This window comes from Miscanthus floridulus, chromosome 13 (assembly GCF_019320115.1).
Source record: "Miscanthus floridulus cultivar M001 chromosome 13, ASM1932011v1, whole genome shotgun sequence".
Classification (NCBI taxonomy): domain Eukaryota; kingdom Viridiplantae; phylum Streptophyta; class Magnoliopsida; order Poales; family Poaceae; genus Miscanthus; species Miscanthus floridulus.
The window spans coordinates 36,799,152-36,825,098 of NC_089592.1; the positions used below are offsets into that span (position 1 = coordinate 36,799,152).

A 25,947-nucleotide genomic window follows, 5' to 3' on the forward strand; every position below is an offset into this window, starting at 1 on the left:
TTATACTGGTTCAGGGCGCGGTGCATGCTAATCCCTACTCTAGTGGTGCAGTTGCTCTTGTATTCATATGCTCAATTATAGGGGATGTTGCTCCTAGCTATGTAGTAGATTAGAATAGGTGGAAGATGGATCCTGAGCCAGAGGTCCCTACCTTCCTTTATATAGGCAGGAGATGTAGGGTTATAGAGAGGGCGATCGGGTTAGGGGATTGAGTTCCTAGTTTGTTACATGATATGCGCAATAGATTGATCCTAGCTATTGTCTAGATTCACCCATCTTGACTTGCCTTGGCCTTCATGTTGGTTGATCACGTCAGCCCTTGTGGGCCTCCTTCTTGATGGCTGCTTGGGCCAATAGCTTGGTGACGGTCACATATATGGGCGGTGCAGGTACCCCTGTCCCATATATCTGACACCTAGTCTTGAAGAAGAATCTAATATTTGTGAGGTCTCTAAACTCCAAGGTTATGGCTTATCACTTCAAGGTGGAGTCATGCGAGTTACTTGCAAGGGGTAGGTAATTATGAAATGTATCTAGATTGATGGAAGATATCAAGTGATAGGAAATCTTAAGCATGGCTGCAAAGACTGTTGAAAAATCTAATGGTCGTAGAGGTGAAGCTGCAATCTATTGGAAGAAAGAAGACATGGTGGGACCAACCATGCAGTACCGGTGAGCAAGTGGAGCTCAAAGGTGGTACAAATCTATGGATTGGAGGGCCATTGGAGAAGGTGGTGTGGTTAACAAACTACACAACGAAGGAGCTCTCAAGTGGAAGGTTTAGGCACTCTGTCATGACCCAAAGTCGTTTGAACTAAAATCTTCCTCGAGAACCTCCTTGATGACTATGCATAGTCCCTCCCAACCCAAGAATTCACCTTATCGATCTCTTCAAAAGGTTCCTAGTGCTCTCTACTAGGACAAGAACTCCAAATTTGCTAATCAACCTTATCATTTCTCCCAAGTCAACCTAAGTCAACTAAGGTCAACCTCGGTCAACTGGTAGTGGACTTGGAGAAGAAACTCAACTAATATGCCCAAGTGACCCTCCCAATCTCACTAAAGATGTTTATCAACCCCTAAGACAAGATTAATGGGCCTCAATGCCAAACCCCTCTCTCTAAATCAAATCCTCAAAATCTGTGTTTTAGCGGAACGTTCCGCTGCTTCCACGAACAATTCACTAGATCATTTATGCAGCAGAATCAATTTGGATGTGTTATCTCTCTCTCTCTCTCCCATCCTTTGATCCCACATGTCAACATGAAAATGGGAAAGATCTTTAGCAGATTCAGCTCCCTCTCTCACTCTCTCCCACCCACCCCCTCATTCCCATTCCCCTCCCTCTCTCTCAACAAATGAAGAACAAGGATGAACTAGAGAGAGAAAGGAAAGGAGAAGAAGAGAAGGAAGAGAAGAAAAAGAAGAAGGATTCAACAATTTCCCAAACATCAAGAGCATCTCCATCTCCATCTCTATCCATGGTGAGCTCAAGAGCTCTCTCCTCTCATTTCTTGAAATCATCTCTCAAAACCTAACCTTTGGTTCCCTATGCATGGATGCAAGATGAAGTTTGGTAGTTTCTCCATCATCTCAAGAGTAATTAAGTTAAAGATCATCCCTAGCTCAATCATCTCATGGATTTCTTAGATTTCTCTCTAATGCATTTCTATGGTTTTTGGCAAGAAAACACTTGAATGGCCAAATCCATCTCTTTTGCTTGGAAGCAAGGATAAGCAAGAGCAGCTCACTGATCTAGGTGGCCTAGTCTCAAAGATAAGTTGTCTTGCCCAATTTAGGAATTAATCTCTCATTTTCTCATGATTTAAATGAATTCCAAAATTGAAATCACTAGATGCACTTGCTTACTAGAGCTCAAAGCCTAGCAATCACTAGCCCAACATGTCACCTAAACACCCCTAGAGAATACCTGCTCATGCTTGGCAAACAACATCCACAATAAACTAGAGTTGAATCACTTATGCATACTATGAACAATGAAGAACATTGGTTCTGTCGACGTTTTGATGGATCATCCGCCGTTAGCATGTATCGTCCACCAAAGCAAACACTTCACCAAATCACAGCCAATACTTAGTCTCCACGGTTAGTATTCCCACAGATCGTCCATGAGAACCGCAGATCATCCGCTAAAGAAATAAATATTCATTTTCCCTGGAGCACCCCTCTCAGTCTATGAACCAATGGATCATCCGCTAATTCTATGGATCATCCGCGAGCACAACCACATTGAAAATGACAATGTCACTACATGCACGAATCATTCTAAGACATGTTGTGCATTCCAATAGATTGTCCATCAATTCACTGGTACGTTGCGCCAAAGCACTCAGAGCCTACACCAAACTTGCCAACTTCGAGAATGTTCCCACGTATCATCCATCACCACCATGGACCGTCCGATGAATTAAATGAATTTTAAAATGTTTAACCCTTAACCCTATTACCTAACCACCCTAGCACGTATTCAAATAAATATCAATGCATTACTAATCCACCTTTAGATGATTCTCTATCATCCACAACAAGTATCTCACTTCATCTCCCACTTTTCCCGCTTTTTGATCTCCAACTCTTCCAATGTGTTGGGTTTTTAGGCCTACATATTATGTGAGGAACGTGTATGGGTAGTCATAATCACCCTTGGTCATTGGGACTTCATGACAGGCATCCACCCCTACTATTACTCCTACTTTTGATACATATTGTTTTTCATCATGAGTTTGCATTCTGTTTAAAACAACAAGCTATTTAACCATGCTTCACTAAGTTAGACCAACTCACTTAAGTTAATCATAGCCTTTACTTAATCATGGGGCTTGTGTCGCTTAATTGCCTAGTTGGCTAGCTTTCATACAAGTTGAGTGTGAGTGGGAACTCACTCTCATGCATGTAGGAGCTATACCATGTCAAGTAATCACATAAAACTTGCAAGGGATTCAACTTGAATCAACTTGCTCACCATGACTAAGGACCAACCGTCCAACCCTTAACTTGAGATAACTAAGTGATGATCAATTGTTAATCTCTACTCAAGTGGGGTGTGAGTGTTGGATGTCAAGTGATGTAGAATGTGGAGTAGCTAAGGATTGTTCATGGGATAGTAAGTTTGAGTAACCACCCATACAGACCACACATCACTTATGGGGGAAGTAAGCCAAGTATTTGGTAGTGACTTGCTTATCGTGTGGATTTGGCATGATGGGTGACGCAGTGTAAATGAGATGCCATTACATTGGTACCCATTCATATTGTTCGTGCATCTGAGAGCCACATTGAGGAAAGGTTGGAACCTTTAGACAATCCTTATCCGGGCATTGGTATGGAGGTTCATCCTTGGTGTCCATGTGGTTATGGTTGTACACCTCTATTGAGAGCTTTTCGAAAGCCTAAAGTCTTTAGACAAAATTGTTTGGTTGTTCTCTCTTCTTGACCATTGCAGTGAGAATAATTGGACTTGATGATGAGATAATTTATATAATGTTGCACTTAATAATGTTCTCAAATGCCACTTGTACATTTAACTACACTCGTTAAAAAATGGAACGCAATTCATGTTAGCATCTCCTAGTCGTCTCCTTTCTTCCCAAACTATGTCAGCACATCCTCACACTACAAGAAATGTGTGGCTTTTTGACATTCTATTATGTCATAATATATGCAAATTATGTCACAATTTAAGATTTATGACATCTAGTTGATGAAAATCCAAACGTCAAAAAGCTACCGTCACAAATTCATTGTGACGTTTAAATATTTCATGTCACAAGTATATGACATTAGATTTTAATGCCATATATACGACACAAAATGAATTCAGGCCTTCTAAAGCCCACATAGCATGCAGTCTCTTCATGGGCCACAAACATTTTTGGGCTATTGCTGGCTAGCTCATTATTTATTTTTTCTATTTTTTGGGCCCATATAATTTTTTTTTTGTAATTGCAGCCCATTTTCGATTTTCAGCCCATATTTTCTGTTCGCCCTACACAACAGCCCAACCAACATTTTTTTGGGCCAGCCCATTTTTCCTTTTTTAGGCCATGGTTTTTAGGCCTGCCCGAAAAGACAAATTATACAGCAAAATAGCTGATTAAAATCAACCATAACAAATTCATTACAGTTCACCCGGCAGCATATGCACAACCCAGTATGATTACATCCATTATCATATTCAGATTAACCAAATTTAACAAGTTTCAAAGCATCAAAACACACCACGTTGCAGTGGGAGCTTATCAAAATCATACAAAAAAAACACAAGAGCATACCAAAATCATAAAATAGCTAAGTTCATCAATTCCGATAGCTTTTCCATTGTTCTTGTTTCCTGCACATGAGTGAGCGAGAAATCAGAAGTTAGGATGATGGGTTGCAAATAAAAACCACCAGTTATGTGAAATGAAGACACAACGATCTAACGATATGTTATTGTTACAAATTTAAACGAAAGTAGATGCCGACTTGAATAAGAAGCTAACTCATTTATATGGGAGACCAATCTACTAAAGAATATGTGAAAAAAAGAGGACCAGACAGCGCTTACCATATTATGCAACCGGTGGTGCAGAACTGCAGATGTTGGCGCATCCATCGGCTGCACAGGCCCTCCTGTCGATTCAACCAATTTTTAGAATTTTTGTGGAGAAGAATGCAAAGCATATAGGAAGATGCATGGTATTAGTTGTCGATGTCAACATAATGCAAAGCATACAGGTTACGTGTATTACTTACTGATGCACTTGCGAAGCGTGCCAAACAGCAGAGATGCGAGCCAGACACACGCATCGGATCACGACGACGCCGCCACCGCCGAGATGCGAGCCAGCCCACGCTGTTGTTGCCACCGCCACCTCAGAGATGAGCCGAAGCACCAACGAAGACGGACCGGCATGGCTACGCTAGGATTTGGCCCGATGCCACTCCACCATGTGCTACGGCCTAGCACCGACAAAGGGGCGCTGACTGCTTGAGGAAGCACCCAAGGAACCGACCACATCAGATCTCCGCCCGCTCGCATCGGATCTCAGCCCTCCTGCACCGAACGGTGTAGTGCGCGACGGAGGAAGGCTAGGTAGTGGAGCTGAGATCGAGAGGAAGGCTTGGTGGTGGAGATGAGATCGAGAGAGAGGGGGAAGCACGGATTAGCCTAGCAGTGCTCCGTTCACCTGGGGTTGCCGTCGTTCGTCTGCCTGCTCTCTCTTTGCGGTGGTCGTGCCTCCAAAATGGACGAGAAAGGAGGAAATCAGGTTAGGGTTTGGGGAGTCCAGCGAGTGGAGCTAGTTTTGTTCCTGGTGGGACGAACTTCGGCCGTTGGATTCAGATCTAGGGCTTAGATCATTCACTGCCTTAACTGGCCTACGGGTTTCAGTGACCTACAAGCGAAAGTGAGGTCCAAGCCTAGGTTTGGAGCCTGAAACCCACACGGGTTGCTAAGCAGGCCAAAAGGGTCTTTAGGGCCACACAGTTTCTTTTCCTTGGGTTGAATTAGGTCACAAATTAAGTTTGTTTAATTTTGAAGTGCTTATAATTTCCTATTTATTTAAGTTCCATTTTAAGCATTGTTGAATGAGTTTACATGCCCAGTAATTTTAAGTCATCTCCAAATTTAAGTTTGTAATTTTCTAGGTATTTAATTTTAGTACCATTAATCTCCCTATTTATCGTAATTAGGCTCTTGTTGGGCTATGTTTAGGGGTATGTGTGCATTTACGGATGGACTCAACCTTTTACCTCTAAATACCTCAGAATAATTATAATAATATCAAATTTAGTCTAAAAATTTTACAAACCGGCATGATAACATATTATAAACTCGCCATAAAAATTTGTAAAAACACATGAGTTAAAAAATGTTATAACCTTTGGAAAATTTGAAGTTTGACTTGGGTTTGATGAAACCAATCTCAAGATCAACCATGACACCCTTGTGCTTTCATATGATCATTTATCCAATGAAACACATTATGCTACTAACAATGTTGTCAAGCTGATATAGCTACATCTTGAAAAACGCATGAAGGCGGCTGGCGGTTAGAGAAGAGATGTGAGGCGAGAGGACAAGAGTATAAGGTTAGTATGTGTATGTATGTGCAATGTGCTCCGTGGGAAGGTGCTAGGGTCTTAATTGGGTAGGGCCTTGTAGGTTTGTACACAGGCTTGTACCAAATTTTTATACTTGGTCTCATAAGGCCCAATGAATCAATTTTGGTAGAGGTAGATGCAAACTTATATTATTTTGAAGGGGTAATTCCACGTCCTTTCTCGAGTTGAGCATAAAAAATGTAATAATAACTAAATTTGGTCAGATAATTTTACAAATTGACACTACGACATATTTTTGGTCTATAAGCATTCCATAAAAATTTCAAATAATTTTAATAAAGTGGGACTATACACCCTTTACAAACAAAACATCTCTCATTTAGTCGTATAACTATGTGAGAAATGTATGCATATGTGAAGGATGTGTAGTACTACTTTGTTAAAATAATTTGATTTTTTTATGCAATCATTATACACCAAAATCATGTTATCATGCAAATTTGTAGATTTTCCTAACAAAGTTTAGATATTATTACATTTAAATTTCAATATATGAGAACCTGAAACATAATTTTAGGACCATAAATGAATTCAAATGAAAAAGTTATCAACTACAACATTTTAGAACTCATCGAGATCTGCAACTTTGGTTTCAATCATTTTTACATACTAGTTTGTTTGAACATTTCAAAAATTTGAATTTCAAATTATGAGAACTTCAAAGAAAATTTTACAATAGTAATTGATTTCAAATGAAAAAGGCGTCAACTAGGAATTCTTAGAACTCAACAAGATCTAGAACTTTTGTTTTGATCATTTCTTTATTCGAATTTGTTTGGACAACTTAAAATTTTAAATTTCAAAATATGAGAAGCCTTGCTGTGATGGGCCAAGGGCACTGCGGCTGTTGGGCTGATTTCTTATAGGTTGGCTGCGATCAAACGTTCTGAGTTACTGAATTTATGAAAATAAATTTATGTATCCACATAGCAACGTGCAAGTAGTCTAGTGGTTGGGATTCCCTACAGAAATAGCTGTAGGGCAAGTTCCGAAACCTATAACCTGCACATTTTTTTGACAATTTTTTTTTCTAAAAATAAATGACGTTGGGGACTCCCCCACACGATGAAAAGATACACCACGCGCGGGGAGCTGCGCGGGAGTGCAGGGCCGGGCCGTGGAGCCGCGGACGTGCCGAGAAGCCCGCAGGCCCACGTTTTTAATTTTCCTTTTTCTTTCCTTTTGAAATTCTTCTCTTTCTCGCTTTTTTAAGAAAAAAACTCAAAAACAAAAATAAAAATACAGGCCCACACATTTATATATATATATATATATATATATATATATATATATAACTATCAAGATTAAGTTTGAATACATTTAAATTAGGGCTCATTGTATACTAGACCCACACATATATACATAAATTTAAAATTTTTCACATGCATACATTTTAATTACTTTTCAGAGAAGTTTTGGTGAACCCGGTTAAAGTCTGATCTTCAGAATAAAAACATTTAAACTAGGCTTATATTTTGTTTATGTTTTTACTATAGTGATTAGGCGTATATATAAAATAAAGTGCCACATTTAACAACGTGGGCTGTGAAATATATACAGAATGGGCTAAAATATGTTGGAAAAAACCAATGAAAATAAAAAATTATATGGACCCACATGACCAGTTGTTGTGGAACATGCCATCATGGACAACAATGTTTGAAAAGATCAAAATTATTTTGTGATACATAAAGTCTGTCATATATTAATGGCATTTGTAAATTAGACTTTGTGACACATAAAATACCTCTGTGACGTAGCAAATATCGTCATTGGATGATATTGGACTAGCTATATGACGTTTTTTGTGACATACAGCTTTTTACTGTCACTAAGTCGAAGTGCCTAAAACATAATGTCATAAATCGGATGATATAATGACATTATGACCTATTGTCATACTAAATACGTCAAAAAGCCATGCATTTCTTGTAGTGTCATCTCGCGGGCCCAGCATGCCCCCATTCACCGCCTGGCCTCGGCCCACTCCTTTTCCCTCCCTTCATGTCAAGACTTTCCTCCCTCTCCAGTCACCAACGCAGCCCAACCGGCTCCTACACCCCGCGCAGCCTAGCTGCATCCAATCGAAAGGCCCACAGTAGCTAGCCCGCTCACCCTTCTCTACTCCCACCTAGGCCACGGCCCGCACGCTCCTGCAGGCCACCATGGCCTAATTGTCGGCAGACGAGGAGAAATCCTAGGGCGTGAGCGTCTCGCGCGCCCCATGCTTCCACTTGCCGACGCTTGGTCCACCAACGACGCAGGGAGTCGTGCCGTGTGGTGATGTCACGTCGCCTGACGCCCGAGGTCGTTCCTGATCCATGCCACAACTGTTGGAGTTGTTCCAAATTCACTCCAGGATATAGGTCAGGCTTCTGATGGAGCGAAGCGGAGGCCCGTCGCCGGAGGCTTGGGCCGGAGACTTGATTCTCTTGTTAGGGTTTCGTGGAGACTTGATTCTCTTGTAAGCCGCCATAGGCGTGTAACCCAAAACTCTTGAGATAGTAAGATTGTTGCTGGCTGGTGCCCGTGGTTTTTCCCCTTCACATCGGAGGGGTTTTCCACGTTAAATCGTGTGTCTCCTCTGTGGCTTGATTCTTTACTTCATATTCTTATACGTCGTTCATAACAAGTGGTACCGGAGCTTTGGTTGCTGTTAGGGTTCATGACGACGTCGATGAAGTTCGATCTTCCGCTGCTGAACTACGACACGCGGTTCTCGCTATGGCAAGTCAAGATGCGGGGGATTCTAGCACAGACTCATGACTATGATGAGGCGCTGGATAGTTTCGGAAAGAGGAAGGCCGAGTGGACTCCAGAAGAAATCCGCAAGGATCAGAAGGCGCTCGCCCTAATTCAGTTGCATCTTCATAATGATATTTTGCAGGAGTGTCTGAAAGAGAAAACTGCTGCAGAACTACGACTGAAACTGGAATCGATCTGTATGTCCAAGGATCTAACCAGTAAGATGCAGATGAAGATGAAGCTGTTCACCCTAAAGATGAAGGAGGAGGATTCAGTGATGAGCCACATCGCTGAATTCAAGAAGATCGTCGCCGACCTAGTGTCGATGGAGGTGAAGTATGATGATGAGGACTTAGGTCTTTTGCTGCTATGTTCTTTGCCAAATTCGTATGCAAATTTTCGTGACACCATACTTTTGAGCTGTGATGAACTAACCCTAAAGGAAGTTTATGAGGCTCTCCAGTCTAGGGAGAAGATGAGAGGCATGGTGCAGAATGACGGGACGTCGTCCTCCAAGGGCGATGCTTTGCATGTGAGGCAGAACTGAAAACAGATCCTCCAATGATGGCAATGATGGTAGAAAGAACTACGAAAGGAGAGGCCGTTCAAAGTCCAAGCCGCATGGTAATAAAAAGTTCTGTGTTTATTGCAAGCTGACAAATCATAATGTTGAGGATTGCAGAAAAGTACAGAATAAGGAGAAGAGGAAAAACAAGTTGGCTGGTGCTAGAGTTGTGATTTCATCAGGCTAACCCTAGAAGGAGGGTAGCAATGTATATTGGTCATACATGGGCCTCATGGGCCTAATACACATACTCTCATACTCCAACACCCCCCCGCAGTCTGAACTACCGGCGCAGCGGAGTTACAGACTGGTCATGAAAAGAAGCACACACGATCACACGATCCCCCCCCACAGACGCAACTAGCCACCAATGATGTTGAGGCTGGAGCGAAACTCGGTAAAGGTCGATGACGGGAGGCCCTTGGTGAAGATGTCGGCAAACTGGGAGGTGGTCGGGACGTGGAGGACCCGAACATCGCCGATAGCAACCCGATCACGGACAAAGTGTAGGTCGATCTCCACATGCTTGGTCCGTTGGTGCTGCACAGGGTTGGTGGAGAGGTACACCGCACTGATGTTGTCGCAGTAGACCAGCGTGCTCCGGGAGAGAGGGCTGTGGAGCTCGGCAAGGAGCTGTCGGAGCCAGGAGGCCTTAGCCACGCCGTTAGCGACAGCTCGGTATTCCGCCTCGGCACTGGATCGGGAGACCACCGGCTGGCGCTTGGACGACCAGGACACCAGGTTGCCGCCCAGAAAGACAGCGTAGCCTGAGGTAGAGCGCCGAGTGTCCGGACACCCGGCCCAGTCGGCGTCAGTGTAGACAACGAGCTCGGTGGAGGAAGACCGCTGAAGGAGTAAGCCGTGGTCGACAGTGCCGCGGAGGTAGCGGAGGAGGCGCTTGAGCGCAGTGAGGTGAGGCTCTCGGGGATCATGCATGTGAAGGCATATCTGCTGTACGGCATAGGTGATGTCTGGCCTGGTGAAGGTAAGGTACTGAAGGGCACCTGCAAGACTCCGGTAAGCAGTGGGGTCTGCCACGGCGGTTCCCACGGCCTCTGACAGCTTGCCCTGTGTGTCAACTAGAGTAGAGCAGGGCTTGCAGTTAGTCATCCCAGCACGCTCCAGGATATCAAGAGTGTACTGCCGCTGGTGAAGGAGAAGGGCCGGTGGGGCGAGGCTCAACAGTGACCCCGAGGAAGTGGTGGAGCACACCAAGATCCTTCATAGCAAACTCCTGGTGAAGAGAGGCGATGACACGGCTGAGTAAGGACGGACTGGAGGCTGTGAGGACAATATCATCAACGTAGAGCAGCAGATAGGCAGTCTCAACTCCATGGTGATAGATAAACAGGGACGTATCTGACTTGGCCTCCACAAACCCCAGTGTCAGCAAGAAAGCAGCAAACCGAGAATACCACGTCCGGGGGGCCTGCTTGAGCCCGTAGAGAGACTTGTTGAGCCGGCAGACCATGTCCGGACGAGAAGAGTCAACAAACCCCGCTGGCTGGCTGCAGTAGACCGTCTCGGTGAGAGTCCCGTGGAGAAAGGCATTTTTGACGTCCAGCTGATGCACGGGCCAAGAGCGACTGAGAGCCAGTGAGAGCACTGTGCGTACGGTGGCCGGCTTCACCACGGGGCTGAAAGTCTCATCATAATCGACTCCAGGGCGCTGAGTGAAACCCCGGAGAACCCAGCGAGCCTTGTACCTCTCAAGGGAACCATCAGCCCACCGCTTGTGTGTCCAGATCCACTTCCCGGTGACAACGTTGGATCCGGGTGGACGGGGCACCAGATCCCATGTCTGGTTGGCGAGGAGAGCCGCGTACTCCTCTTCCATCGCGCGGCGCCAATGAGGGTCCGACAAGGCGTCGCGAACGGAAGAGGGTACAGGAGAGATCTACGAGTCGTCGGGCATCGTCGCGAGAGCCCGGGGCCGCAGGGTTCCAGCCGCGTGTCGCGTCACCATAGGGTGAACATGTCGCGGGTGTCGGTGAAGGAGTTGCGGGTGGTACACCGGTGACACGACACGGGCAGCCTGAGGCGGCGGCGGCGGTGTAGGGGTCGCCGGCGGAGAAGGGGCCACTGGTGGTGTAGGTGTCACCAGTGGAGAAGGGGACCCCGGTGATGCCGGAGGCAGCGGTGCCGCCGGCACACGGCGCCGGTAGACGTGCACCGGCTGGGCGAAACGCGCAGGAGGTGCGACAGGCGGCGTCTCTGTACCCGCTGCGGACGTAGGGGCAGGAGCAGCTCCGGAGGGTGACGCCTCCGGACCCGGGCAGGGCGCAGGGCCAGGGGCGTCACTGGTGGGTGGCGAGCGGGGGCACGGGCCCGGCGAGGGGCACGGGGAAGCAGTACCTACAGGAGACAGCGGTAAAAGTGGCTGGACCACCGTGTCAGTGGGAAACAAAGAGAAGGGGTCCGGATCGGGGGTGGGAGATGGGGTGGTGGTGGTGGAGAAGGGAAAGACAGACTCATCAAACACCACATGGCGAGAGATGATGACCCGACGGGAGGTGAGGTCAAAGCACCGGTACCCCTTGTGATCCGGGGAGTACCTAAGGAAGACACACAGAGCGGAACGGGGAGCCAGCTTGTGGGGAGCGGTGGCAGTGGTGTTAGGGTAACACGCACACCCGAAGACACGAAGGTGGTCATACCGAGGAGGGGTACCGAAGAGAGCGTGGTGCGGTGTGGGAGCCGGGCAGGCAGCGGAAGGAAGGCGGTTAAGGAGATAGGTGGAGGTGTGCAGACTCTCTGCCCAGAAGCGAGCAGGAAGCGACGCCTGGAGCAGAAGGGTGCGCATGGTGTCGTTCGTGGTGCGAATCATGCGCTCGGCCTTGCCGTTCTGGGAGGAGGTATACGGGCAAGACATGCGCAGCTGGACACCGTGAGAGAGGAAGAAGGCACGGGAGGTGCCGTTATCGAACTCACGGCCATTGTCACACTGGACGGCCTTGATGGTGAGGCCGAACTGAGTAGACACCCAGGCGAAAAAGTGGAGAAGGGTGGTGAAAGTATCCGACTTCGCACGCAAAGGGAAAGTCCACGAATAATGCGAGAAATCGTCAACCACCACAAGATAGTATTTATACCCAGAAATGCTGATGACAGGAGATGTCCATAGGTCGCAGTGTACAAGATCAAACACATGCGTAGCATGTGAAGAAGAAGAACAAAAAGGGAGACGAACATGACGGCCCAGCTGGCACGCATGACACAAGTGCTCATCGTGAGCCCGAGTACAACCAATGTCGGAACTGTGACTAAGCTGCGTCAGAGCATCACGTCCAGGATGGCCAAGCCGACGGTGCCAAGTGGTGGAAGAAGGAGTGGCGGCGAAGGCAGCTGACAAAGTAGACGGCGACGAAGAGGAAGCAGACGCCGGAAACCGAAGGGTGTAAAGGGGTCCCGTGCTGTCACATCAGAGAAGAGGACGCCGGGAAGCCAAATCCTTCACAGTAAGACCGGAAGAGTCAAATTCAACAGAACAAGAATTGTCAGCTGTAAAACGACGAATAGAAAGAAGGTTGTGAACCATAGAGGGTGCAACAAGAATGTCAGGAAGACGAAAGGAACCATGAGTGCCGGCGGCACCCACGGACGTAACTGGAATACACGAACCATTCGCGACCATGATGGACGAAGGATGAGAGGAAGAAGGAGGGTGAAAAGAAGAGAGTATACCAGGGTCTGGAGTAGTGTGGTAAGTGGCACCCGAATCGGCAATCCAGTCGGTACCAGCAGGCGGTGTCAGGGCCATGGTGCTGAAGGATCTGGCCAAGGCCGCCGGGTTCCAACCGACAGGCCCGGGCAAGATGTCGGGAGGTGGCACCCACGAAGATGCGTCGGGAAGTGGAGCCCACGCAGACGGGGAGTGAAACCCTGGAGGAGCTCCAGTGAGCAAGGCTGCTGGTGGGCGAGGCTCTCCGCCTGGAGCCGGGAAGGGCCACATGTAGATGCGCCCCGACCACGGGTTGTGGAAGGAGGGCCAGGGTGCACCCCGTGGGGTCGCGGGCGTAGGGGCTCCGGAGGGCGACTGCACTGGTGTGTGGTGGCTTCCGCGGCCCCCACGTCCCCCTCCACGGCGACGGCGGCCGCCACGGCCCCCCCCACCCCCGCCCGGCCCGGGAGGAGGAGAACCAAGAAGTGACGACGGCGGTGGAGCGAGGGAACGCGCCGGAGGAGTAGCGGCCAGGGCAGTCGAGGAAGACGAGGACCCTGGCGTGGAGGTGGACCCTGGCTGGACGCCCTGAGTGAGCTCCTCCATGACAAGGTCGTCACGGACCTACAGGAAGGAGGGAAAGGGCCTCTGCCGGGTGATCCACGTCCGGAGGTGAGCGTAGCGGTCACTGAGCCCGCGGAGGACATTGAGGACCAGGATGCGGTCCTCCACGGGCCAGCCAAGGTCGCCGAGGGAGTCCGCCATGCTCTTCATGCGCCGGCAGAAGTCGCCAACGGAGAGGTCACCCTGGACGAAGGTGCGGAAGCTCGCATCGAGACGCAGGGCCCGGGCTTCGGCATTGCCCAGAAACTGGCCCTCGAGCGCAAGCCAGGCCCGGCGAGCGTCAGCAGAGTTGCGGACGAGGTCGTGGAGGTCTAGGGAGATCGTCCCGATGATCCAGGAGAGGACGACGCTGTCCAGGCGCAGCCACGATGAGGTCTGGACTGCGACCGAGGCGTCGACTAGGACGTGGTCGTCGAGGGCGTAGCGGCGGAGGGTGAGGAGAACCAGGTCCCTCCAGCGGGCGTAAGAGGGCGACTCAGGTTCGAGGACGACCGGGACGAGAAGTCGGATGTTCTGGACACCCCCGGCCTGGTAGTGGAGCTGAGCGACGTGCGGGTCGGCCGGGTCGTGCCAGATGACCGTGGTGTGAGACGCGCGGTGACCCGTCGAGCCTGAGGAGGTGGCCGCGGTGTCATAGGATGTAGGGAGGACGAGGAGCTGCTCCGCCTCAGCGATCTGGCGGGCCAGGGCATCAGCCGCATCGCGCTCGCGCTCCAAAGCGAGGGCGGCCGCCCGCACCCGGGCCTGGCTGTCAGCAGCAGCAGCCCGTGCAGCCACGAGAGCAGCGGCGAGAGCGGAGCTGGCCCCTGCCGTCTGGAGAGGGGCAGAGGGCGGCAGAGGAGGAGGAGCGGGGAAGAAGAAAGGCTCCAGGTTCTCCCCCGCGCCCCTAGCGGCAGGAGCGTGGCTGCCTGCGCCCGCGCCCGCCCCTGCCGCAGCAGCGGCGGCGGCAGCGGCCAGGCTGTCCAAGCCCGCGCCCGCGGCGGCAGGGCCAGCGGCCAGGCTGCCTGCGCCCGCGCCCGCGGCGGCAGGGCCGCCTGCGCCCGCGCCCGCAGCGGCGGGGCTGCCTACGCCCGCGCCGTAGCGGCGGGGCCGCCTGCGCCCGCACCCGCAGCAGCGGGGCCGCCTGCGCCCGCAGCGGCGGCGGGGCCACCCACGCCCGCGCCCGCGGCTGCGCCGGCACCCGCGCCCGCGGCCGCAGCGACAGCGGCGGCGGCCGGGCCTTCCGCGTCCGCGGCAAGGAGGCCAGCGCCCGCGCGCTGGGCCCAGGACGGGTAGGGAAGGGAGGGGAAAGCCTGGAAGTAGGTTGGGGAGGGAGGGGGAGGGCGGCCAGCCATGGCGGCGGCAAGAAATCGGCCAGCGGCGCCTGGCGGCTGGGTGGGGAAGGGGAGGAGGAAAGCCTAGCTCTATACCATGCTAGAGTTGTGATTTCATCAGGCTAACCCTAGAAGGAGGGTAGCAATGTATATTGGTCATACATGGGCCTCATGGGCCTAATACACATACTCTCATACTCCAACAGCTGGTAAGGTCTCTGTTGCTGCTGCTGCGTCTGATGATGATTCTGAAGATTGTCTGGTAGTATTTGCTGGTTGTGTTGCTGGTCATGATGAATGGATTCTCGATTCCGCATGTTCATTTCATATTTGCACTAACAAAAATTGGTTTAGCTCGTATAAGCCTGTGCAGAAAGGGGATGTTGTGCGGATGGGAGATGATAACCCGTGTGACATTGTGGGGATTGGATCAGTTCAGATCAAGACTGATGATGGCATGACACGCACGCTGAAAAACGTCAGGTATATACCAGGGATGTCCAGAAATCTTATCTCATTGAGCACGCTTGATGCAGAAGGTTACAAATATTCCGGTTCAGATGGCGTTCTGAAGGTATCAAAAGGTTCTCTTGTTTGCTTGAAAGGTGATCTTAATTCTGCAAAGTTATATGTCCTTAGAGGGTGTACTTTACCTGGTTCTGATTCCGCTGTTGCTGCTGTTACTAATGATGAACCTAGTAAAACTAACCTTTGGCATATGCATTTGGGACATATGAGTCACCATGGTATGGCAGAATTGATGAAGAGAAACCTGCTGGATGGCTGCACTTCGAGTAAAATAAAGTTTTGTGAGCATTGTATTTTCGGGAAGCATAAAAGGGTACATTTCAACACTTCTGTTCACACCACTAAAGGTACTCTTGATTATGTTCATGCTGATTTATGGGGTCCTTCCCGTAAGTCCTCACTTGGTGGTGCTCGTTACATGCTTACAATTATTGATGATTACTCTAGAAGGGTTTGGCCTTATTTTCTGAAACAGAAAGATGATACTTTTGCTGCTTTTAAGGACTGGAAAGTAATGATAGAAAGGCAAACTGAAAGGAAGGTAAAATTGCTTCGTACTGATAATGGTGGAGAATTTTATTCGCGTGAATTTAATGATTATTGCAGATCGAAAGGCATTGTTAGGCATCACACCATACCCCATACTCCACAACAGAATGGTATGGCTGAACGCATGAACAGAACCATCATGTCTAAGGCCCGTTGCATGCTGTCTAATGCCAGGATGAGCAAGCATTTTTGGGCTGAAGCTGCTAATACTGCCTGTTACTTGATAAACAGGTCGCCTTCTATTCCACTAAATAAAAGAACTCCCATTGAGGTATGGTCTGGTACACCTGCTGATTATTCACAGTTGAAAGTTTTTGGATGCACTGCTTATGCTCATGTTGATAATGGAAAATTAGAGCCTAGAGCTGTTAAGTGTCTTTTCCTTGGTTATAGTTCGGGAGTCAAAGGCTATAAATTGTGGAATCCTGAAACAGGAAAGACTTTTATGAGCAGGAGTGTTGTTTTCAATGAATCTGTGATGTTTACTGACAGTTTGCCCTCAGATCATGTTCCAGAAAAAGAGCTGCAGTGTATGCGCATGCAGATGAAGCATGTTGATGATGATACAGGTGTGCAGGTGGAGCCTGTTGATGAGCATGGTGACCATGATAATGATGTTGCTGAGGATGATGCTCATGATGATGTTCAGCAAACTCCTCCTATTTTGCAGTTAGAGGAGGATTTACCTATTGCTCAACGCAAGTCAAAAAGGACAATTGCACCTCCTAAGCGTCTTATTGAAGAGTGTAATTTGTCTTACTATGCTTTGAGTTGTGCTGAATAGGTGGAGAATGTTCATGAGCCAGCAACCTATAAAGAAGCTATTCGTTGTGGTGATACTGAGAATTGGATTTCTGCTATGCATGAGGAGATGCAGTCTCTTGAGAAGAACAGTACATGGGAGATTGTACCTTTGCCTAAGAATAAGAAGACCATCAGCTGTAAATGGATCTTCAAGAGAAAGGAGGGTTTATCTCCAAGCGAGCCTCCAAAGTATAAGGCAAGGTTAGTTGCTAAAGGCTACAGTCAAATTCCGGGTGTTGACTACAATGATGTGTTCTCTCCAGTGGTAAAACACAGTTCAATTCGTACTTTCCTTAGTATTGTTGCTTCACATGATCTTGAGCTTGAGCAGTTAGATGTGAAGACTGCGTTTTTGCATGGAGAGCTTGAGGAGGACATATACATGGACCAACCAGAAGGGTTCATAGTGCCTGGCAAGGAAAAATATGTGTGCAAGTTGAAGAGATCCTTGTATGGTTTGAAACAGTCCCCTCGTCAGTGGAACAAGAGGTTTGATTCATTTATGTTAGCACACAGTTTTAAAAGATCTAAGTATGATAGCTGTGTTTACATCAAGCATGTTAATGGATCACCTATATATTTGCTGTTATATGTTGATGATATGCTGATTGCTGCCAAGAGTAAGATTGAAATCACTAAGTTAAAGAAGCTATTGAGTAGTGGTTTTGATATGAAAGATCTTGGTAGTGCTAAGAAAATTCTTGGTATGGAAATTAGTAGAGACAGAAAATCTGGTTTGCTATTTCTTAGTCAACAAAATTATATCAAGAAAGTTCTTCAGCGTTTCAACATGCAAAATGCTAAGGTTGTTAGTACCCCTATTGCACCTCACTTTAAGTTGTCAGCTGCTCAGTGTCCTAGTACAGATGCAGAGATTGAATACATGTCAAGGGTTCCTTATTCTAGTGCTGTTGGGTCTTTGATGTATGCCATGGTTTGCTCTCGTCCAGATTTGTCATATGCTATGAGTCTTGTTAGTAGATATATGTCTAATCCTGACAAAGAACATTGGAGGGCAGTTCAGTGGATTTTCAGGTACCTCAGAGGCACAGCAGATTCCTGTTTAAAGTTTGGAAGAACTGATAAGGGTCTTATTGGCTATGTGGATTCTGATTATGCTGCTGATCTGGACAGGCGAAGATCACTTACAGGTTATGTGTTTACTGTTGGCAGTTGTGCTGTGAGTTGGAGGGCTACTTTACAGTCAGTTGTTGCTTTGTCTACTACTGAAGCAGAATATATGGCTATTTGTGAAGCGTGCAAAGAATTAATTTGGCTGAAAGGTTTGTACGCTGAGCTTTGTGGAGTTGAATCTTGCATAAGTTTGCACTGTGACAGTCAAAGCGCAATTTACCTCACTAAAGATCAGATGTTACATGAGAGAACTAAGCACATAGATATCAAGTATCATTTTGTGCGTGATGTGATTGAAGAAGGTAAGCTGAAGGTATGCAAGATTAGTACTCATGATAATTCTGCTGATATGATGACAAAACCTGTTCCTATTGCTAAGTTTGAGCTGTGCTCAAGCTTTAGTTGGTTTAATTGGATAGTCCAAGAGACTATTGTTGGCACCAGTGGTTTTCTATCTTTGTTATGTTCAGGATGAATGGTTGATTTATGATACAAGATGAATTTGTCTCAAGGTGGAGTTTGTTGGAGTTGTTCCAAATTCACTCCAGGATATAGGCCAGGCTTCTGACGGAGCGAAGCGGAGGCCCGTCGCCGGAGGCTTGGGCCGGAGCGTAGCGGAGTCTGAAGCCGGCCCATCGGGTCTCGCCCCTGTGTTTGGGGGGGGTGCGGGGGGCGGAGTCTGAAGCCGGCGGTACGGTACGGTATATACACCCTTGCTAGGGTTTCGTGGAGACTTGATTCTCTTGTAAGCCGCCATAGGCGTGTAACCCAAAACTCTTGAGATAGTGAGATTGTTGCTGGCTGGTGCCCGTGGTTTTTCCCCTTCACATCGGAGGAGTTTTCCACGTTAAATCATGTGTCTCCTCTGTGGCTTGATTCTTTACTTCATATTCTTATACCTCGTTCGTAACAACAACCCCGTCGACCCAGAGCCCTACACCGTGGCACTCCGAGAATCCATGTTCGCCGCATATGTGCATGGTCATGTGATGCCCGGGCCGCCCTCTCGCCAAGCTTGTCCTCGTCACTGTGTCGTGTCCTACCCCGCCTCGCAGACAGCATGCTCCGACATCGCCGCCATCACTGGACTGACATCCCCGTGGGTTCTCAGAGGGCATCGCTTCGTTTTTGCAAGGCAAAGGCGCGGGGAAGTTTTGTGTTTTTTTAGAGAAATCGAGATTTAGAAAGTGGGGATCGTACCTAGGATCGCACGCATGGGCAGCGCGGCGTGTGCAGGGGAAGGTGCGTTGAAGCCTCGAAGTGACTGCATCCGTTGGATCATGGTGAAGCTACGGGGAAGGCCTATGAGCCATTGATTTTAATTATGTTAGTTTGTTGGGTGCATAAACTGAAGGTATATAAAGGAAAATCCATCTCTGTGGAGGACACAAACATAGATGGATGTAGGATTGTTTGCATTGTTCCAGACATAAGATAAGATATGAGCCTCACGTCACATCATCGGGGAGCTAGATGTTCAAAAACGCCTTGACAAGTAGTGTCCTCTAGGCAAGCTCGATGGACCACGTCAGCAGTCGTACCGAGGTCGTCCTAGCCTTCCGCAGTGTTGAGTGAAGCCAGATAAGAAATTGGGACTCACAGTTGAGAATCAGGCATCGCTCTTCACACCTTGTAGTGCTAAGCGTTCATAGGCATCGCTTGGGACCCCAAAGCAAAGCTATAAAAAAATAGATACACATGTTCCTGCGTTGGCGTCCTGCACTACCGAGCAACGATGCAGAAACGAAGATAATCGTTTTATATTATCTGAGCACCGGCGCCTGGTATTGCCTCGCTCTCCATTTTTTGAGCATCGGTTGAACCTGGCATCGGGTGCTGTAGTATGCAAAGTGATGCTCCAATCTTCTCTCACCTTTTTTTTTTTAGAACAATCTTATCTCACCTATTTGGGCATCACTCTTGGCTCACATTGTGGAGGGCCAAATTTAACCATGCTGTGTTGAGTGTTGACATGGACATGGTAGTCCGGATCGAGAGTAGTAGTGGCCGTGTGGTCATGCAGTGGGCGTCGCTTTGTTCTAGACGCTTGGCGCTGTGGCACATGCATATGATGTGCGCCAGGCCGGATCCTTCGCGTTTTGTCCATTCGGTGTTGACCAGCTCACCTACTCACCCACCACCAACCATGCATCCTCTGTAGATCAATTCACCGAATCGATAGAGAGAGCACATGCCATGGCATGTTGTCGCCTGTCGGTGGTGACCGTGGGCGCACATGAATCTGTAGAAGCTTGCATGATCTGAGTCGTAACGTACAGCATCTGCCATCTGGCATTGATCGAGATGCACACACGATCTATGATCGCACTCTGTAACTGTAGTGCCAGGCAAGATTTATGGATTCTGATGTTTATTCCTCAGTTTCTGTAATGAGATTTTACACGACGACTAACATACCCTCAAAAATGATTCTTCTTCTTTCATAAGTCAAAGAACTACTACCAGCGATCTGCATCCAGATCCAGGACGCACGCTGCTGGGCTCCTTCTGAGTCAGACGACACGATGTGCGTACGTACAAAAGAATTACAAGAATATATAACCCAAGGAAAGAAAAGAACGAACTCCATCGAGAACACGTACAGGAATATGCCTAATATCTGCAGTAATGATCGGATCGGATGAGGCCGGCGAGACTTCGACAGCAGATGCATGGATCATCAGTTGCGGGCGCACTCGCCGGGGAACCCCTGCGGGAAGCGCCAGCCGTCGTCGCAGTAGTTGTACTGCAAGCAGTTCCGGCGCGCCCAAGCCACGGTGAGACGGTCCGTGTCGTCGGGCTGCCTGTCCATCCACTCGTTCCCACCGGCGGGGCACGACGTGCTGCGGCCGTCGACGACGGCGCAGGCGTTGGCTGTGTAGGCTCGGTAGGAGACGACGAAGGGCGCGCCGGACCAGTCGATGGGCACCTTGCCCTTCTCGGTGGCCCAGTAGCTGCCGTCCCACAGCGTGGCGTGCACCGCCATGGGCTTGGCATCCGGGTACGGCAGGTCGTCGTAGCGCTTGAACACGCGCACCGTCACGTCGTCCACCTGGAAGATGATGTTCTTGTCGTTCCAGATGATCTTATACTTGTGGAAGTCGGCGGCCGGGTCGAACCACAGGTAGAACTGGTGCTCCTTCTTGCCGTCGCCGCTGGCCCACACGTTGGTGTTGAGCACCGTCGGGGAGCCGCTGGAGTTGCCCATGAACTCCATGTCGATCTCGTCGTGCTCGTCGCCCTCGCCGGACGTCAGCTGCACATGCACAGCTATAGTCACCACTGCTGGAATGTAATAATAAAACGTACAGTAGTTGAACGGAATGGTGGCGGCGTACGTAGAAGGATGTGACAGTGCCGGCGGAGTTGCCGGCGACGAGCTTCATCTCGACGCTGAACTCGCCGAAGAGGTACTTGCGCGTGGAGTTGAAGCCAGCGCCAGAACGCCGGTCGAGGACGAGCGACGCCACCTGCCGGCCGGAACGGTCGTAGTCTTTGCGGACGTCACCGTCCGTGGTGAACTCGTCGAGCCAGAACTCCGCGGAGGCAGACCAGACGACGAGGCAGAGGACGGCGACCGCGAGCGACGGTGCGACCAGAGCAGCCGGAGTCGACGTCGGCCGCGCCATAGCTGTACGTTGATGGTGTGTGTTGTACTTGCTAGTGCTCGATCGATCGGCTGGCCTGGGTCGGCTTCTTAGAAATGATGATGAGCTTGTTCAGACACCAGCGCTGGGCCGTCCGTGCGGTTGATCTGGTGCAGCCAAGCACGGGATTTGTAGTGTGGCAGCGTCCTCTGGTCCCTCTGGTGGTGGCGCACCGGACGCCGCACAAGTTGCGTTTTCCATGAGTGCTGTGCGGCGCATTTGCTTACTCTTGTCGGGTTGCCGCCAAATCTCTCTCTCGGTTCACAACCGTCGGTGCAGGGATTGGATTTGGGTGATTAAATTACGAATAGTCTGCCTGGTCGGGAAAATTGTTGTATGGAATTGGATTTGCGCAGTTTCAGACTCAAGGAAAACGGTATCAAATGTTCGATCACTCATTTCGTTAGTCACTGACACTACGGCTAGATTATACTCCCTCACGGTGAAAAATGTGTGGGTCAAACTTTATCATCTTTAATTAGATTTATACACAATATTAGCAATATTTATATCTTCAAATAAATTTATTATAAAAATAGGTTCAACGATTTATCTAATGATATTAATTATGTACCATAAATATGAATATTTTCTCGTAGATATTTGGTCAAAGTTGAAATCGTTTAACTTTTCATAAAGCAAAAATGACAAAAAAAAAAGACACGGGGAAGTAAGATACATTATTATAATAAAGTCCAGCCTTGATGTAAACAAGGCCAAAACTGAGATTCTCTGGCCTTTGCATGACAATACAGTAAATTTCAAAAAAAAGGGAGTACATAAGTGGTTGATGTGATGGTACTGTGGTTCTTGCTCTGCTTCTTTCGATTTGATTGCTGGAGGTGAAGCAGAGTATGATTGGTTCGTCTGGTGCAGCGACGGCTGATGCTGGGCCTTGTTTAGTTTCCTCAAAATTCCAAGTTTTTTCACTCTTTCTTCGTCACATCAATTTTTAGCCGTTTGCATGAAGTATTAAATGTAGGTAAAAAAAATAACTAATTACACAGTTTAGTTGGAAATCACGAGATGAATCTTTTGAGCCTAGTTGGTCCACGATTGGACAATATTTGTCAAATAAGACAAAAGTGGTACTATTCATCAGATTGAAAAAACTTTCAATCTAAACGTGGCCTGGCAATCATTCACAGACGCCCCACCAAACGGCAGAAGCTTCGAGCAGCACTCAGCAGCAGCACATGACAATGCATTTTCGGAACTGTATCCAGTGTCCTCTCCGCCCACCTCTCTTCCTAGCACGCTGTCTTGAAAACCTCACATGTATCGACCCACTCATCCATCCATGGCTTCTACCTTCTCAAGATCTGTAAAAAAAAAATTATAATCTACCTACACCTCCGGACAAGATGAAAATTCCGGCTCCTCCTCGCTTATTTGGCGGATGTGGCTGCTGCGGATGCTTGCGCAGGAGGAGAGGTGCTCATGCTTCGGTATTTTTTTTTTCTTTAATTCAAAAGAGCAGCATAAGATTTGCAAAAAAAAATTATCAGAAAAACAAAATTAAACAAAGAGTAACAAAACATCGTGACGTACAACTTGTTTGGCTTGTAGCTCCTCAGGCCTATCAAATCGGAATAAATAAAACCTTATTGACCACATTGCAAAGAAATTTTACGGTGCATGAAAATAAGTCAAGATGTAGACCTAAGGAGTAATTCTAAAATTAAGATCCAATTCGATGGGTCCGAGGAGCAATTTGACCATACCTGCAACTTGTTGTGGACTGAAGCTAAAATTTTGTGGGTCAGGAACTAATTCTAGAATTAAGTGGAAAGGTTAAAAAATACTTTCATCTTCAAATGGAATTCAGTCGTAGGGCATATAAAAAACTTGCTGTACTTGCAGAGAAGTAGGAGTGAATAAACTATGAGGCAAAATATTCAGTGCAAACAACATCTTCAGTGCAATCCATGAAAGCCCCATTAAAACTATACTTTGGAGTTTTCAAAAAATTTGAAACTATGCACACCAATAATGCATCCATAGATGTGCACTGTCACAAAATTTAAGATTCAAACTCGTTTTGCAAAAATTCATATGAAAATAACAAATTTCATTGACATATGCACTAGAGGATGCAAAGGGTTTTCAAGATTACACCGAAAATATTGTTTGCGTTGAATATTTTGCCTATGAGCTATATAGGTATTATATATCTCATCATATGAATCACATCTATTTCGTCTTGATTGTAGCTGTTAGGTTGCGGCCGCCATCATCAACGAAGCTAAGGTTTGTTCATGCGGATGCCTCCAAAGAAACGTCGAGTTCATGAAGACGATCTGTTACCGGACTACGACGAGATATAGTATTACGATAGAGTAAGTGGATACAAGGTCTCGAACTCCAGCGAGATGCCGAGTTCGCCGCCGCCGCATCCCTCACGCTCGGTCTATAGAAATGACCAAGTTCGAGTTTGCTTCCTCCAGCTTGCTGTTACATGAAGGAGCCAGCTAGGCTGCCTTCCAACTCCGGCCCAGTCGTTCTTGGGTTCTTCCTTCTGGCCCGTATCGCCTTTCCTGGCCCAGCTCTGTCAACGCCTTCAGAATGGCCACCTTCTCCAGCTGCATCGGCTTCATCAGGGATATCAGCTTCTTCAGAGACAATACCGTCAGATGCAGTCACCTGGGCACCATTCATGACATTCCTCCCTCTTGAGTGCCAGCTTGCCCCTAAGCTGGCGCACGTGGAAACTATTTGCGAAGTGGAGCTTCATCTTTCCATGTAGACAGTTCTGGTGGCATGAAGGACCAACGCACCGACACTTGAGGCACGACAGTGTCATTCAGCTTGTGAAGGCGATGATCCAACACTGCGAAGGGTACCTGCAGCTCAACAGTATTGTCATGTAATTCAGGGCTTACCACAGTGTTTGGTGGAACTGCCAGCTTTAGTTGGGAGACATGGAAAACAGGGTGGATCTAACAGCCAACTGGAAGTTGCAGCTCGTAAGCAGAGGGACCAATCTTGTAAACAATGATGAAAGGTCAAAAAAATGAAATGCAAGCTTGTTAGAGGATCTTGTAGCCAGAGATGTTTGAACATAAGGTTGTGCCTTGAGATAGATTACATCACCAAGTTGAAATGCTCTATCAGTGCGTTTCTTATCAGCTTGCACTTTCATTTTGTTTTGAGCTCTGACCAGATGTTGTCTGACTAGATGTTGCATCGGTTCCCTTTCCTCCAACCAAGTATTCAGATCATCAACTGGATAGGATTGAGCAAGATCTATGCCAAAGTGCCTTGGTTCATGTCCATAAAGAACAACAAATGGAGTCTTGCCCAATGAAGAATGAAAAGAGGTATTATACCAATACTCTGCTAATGCTAACCATTGAGACCGCTTGGAGGGGCAGGTATGAACAAAGCAACGAAGGTATGTATCAAGACACTGATTGACGTGTTCCGTTTGGCCATCGGTTTGTGGGTGGTAGGCACTGCTCATGCGCAGCTGAGTGCCCAAAAGTTTGAACAGTTCTTACCGTAGGTTGCTAGTAAAAACTTTGTCTCGATCTGAGACTATAGAAGTGGGTAGGCCATGTAATTTGAAGATGCTGTTCATGAAAAGTATAGCCACTTGGAATGCAGTGAATGGGTGGGATAAGGCAAGCAAGTGGGCATACTTGGAGAACTTATCAACTATGACAAGTATACAGTTAAAACAAGCAGACCTTGGTCTTCTACAAAATCTAAAGTGATCATTTGCTAGGCTCTTTCGGGTATGGACAAAGGGGCTTGTAACCCAGGATAAGCCACAAATTTAGATTTGGCTTGTTGACACCCACTACATTGGGCTACAAAATCTTTCACAGTTTGTTTAAGTCTAGGCCAAGCAAAAAGTTGTTTGATCCTATGGTAAGTGACCTCATAACCAGAGTGACCACCAATGGCACTACTATGCAAGGAGGACAGAATTTTGTAATGTAGAGATGGTTGAGAACCAATCCATACCCTTCCCTTGTACCTGATTAATCCATCTTGAAGAGAGTAATGCCCCTAAGGTGATGAAACTGAAAGTTCAGCAAGTAACTTTGTAGCCTGTGGGTCTTGATGATAAGCTTCTTAAATATCCTGAAGCCAGAGTGGCTTAATGATAGACATAGCAGCAATTTCATATGTGTCATCAGGATTGACTCATGAAAGAGCATCAGCCACCTTATTATCAGCCCCCTTTTATACATGATTTCATAAGACAGACCCATTAGCTTGGTGAGAGCTTTGTGTTGCCATGGA

General features: G+C 47.7%; 1 protein-coding gene and 1 pseudogene across 1 annotated transcript; both read right to left on the bottom strand.

The window, feature by feature from the left end:
- Positions 1-12,852: 12,852 nt before the first annotated feature.
- Positions 12,853-14,184, bottom strand: LOC136502068 (proline-rich receptor-like protein kinase PERK10; annotated as a pseudogene).
- A 6,415-nt stretch (positions 14,185-20,599) lies between these two features.
- LOC136501336 (xyloglucan endotransglycosylase/hydrolase protein 8-like) lies at positions 20,600-21,809 on the bottom strand. Its single transcript, XM_066496844.1, has 2 exons — positions 21,388-21,809; positions 20,600-21,305 (listed from the first exon to the last, which is right to left on the bottom strand). The coding sequence occupies exons 1-2, from the start codon at positions 21,676-21,678 to the stop codon at positions 20,730-20,732; spliced, it is 867 nt and encodes a 288-aa protein (XP_066352941.1). The 5' UTR covers positions 21,679-21,809; the 3' UTR covers positions 20,600-20,729.
- Between the last annotated feature and the right edge of the window lie 4,138 nt (positions 21,810-25,947).

What these genes read in the sequence shown, in the direction of transcription:
- LOC136501336 (XM_066496844.1), bottom strand. Translation starts at nt 21,678, where the DNA reads ATGGCGCGGCCGACGTCGACTCCGGCTGCTCTGGTCGCACCGTCGCTC. An exon ending in GCACTGTCACATCCTTCTAC is followed by an intron (nt 21,306 to 21,387) that starts GTACGCCGCCAC and finishes GTGCATGTGCAG; the next exon opens with CTGACGTCCGGCGAGGGCGA.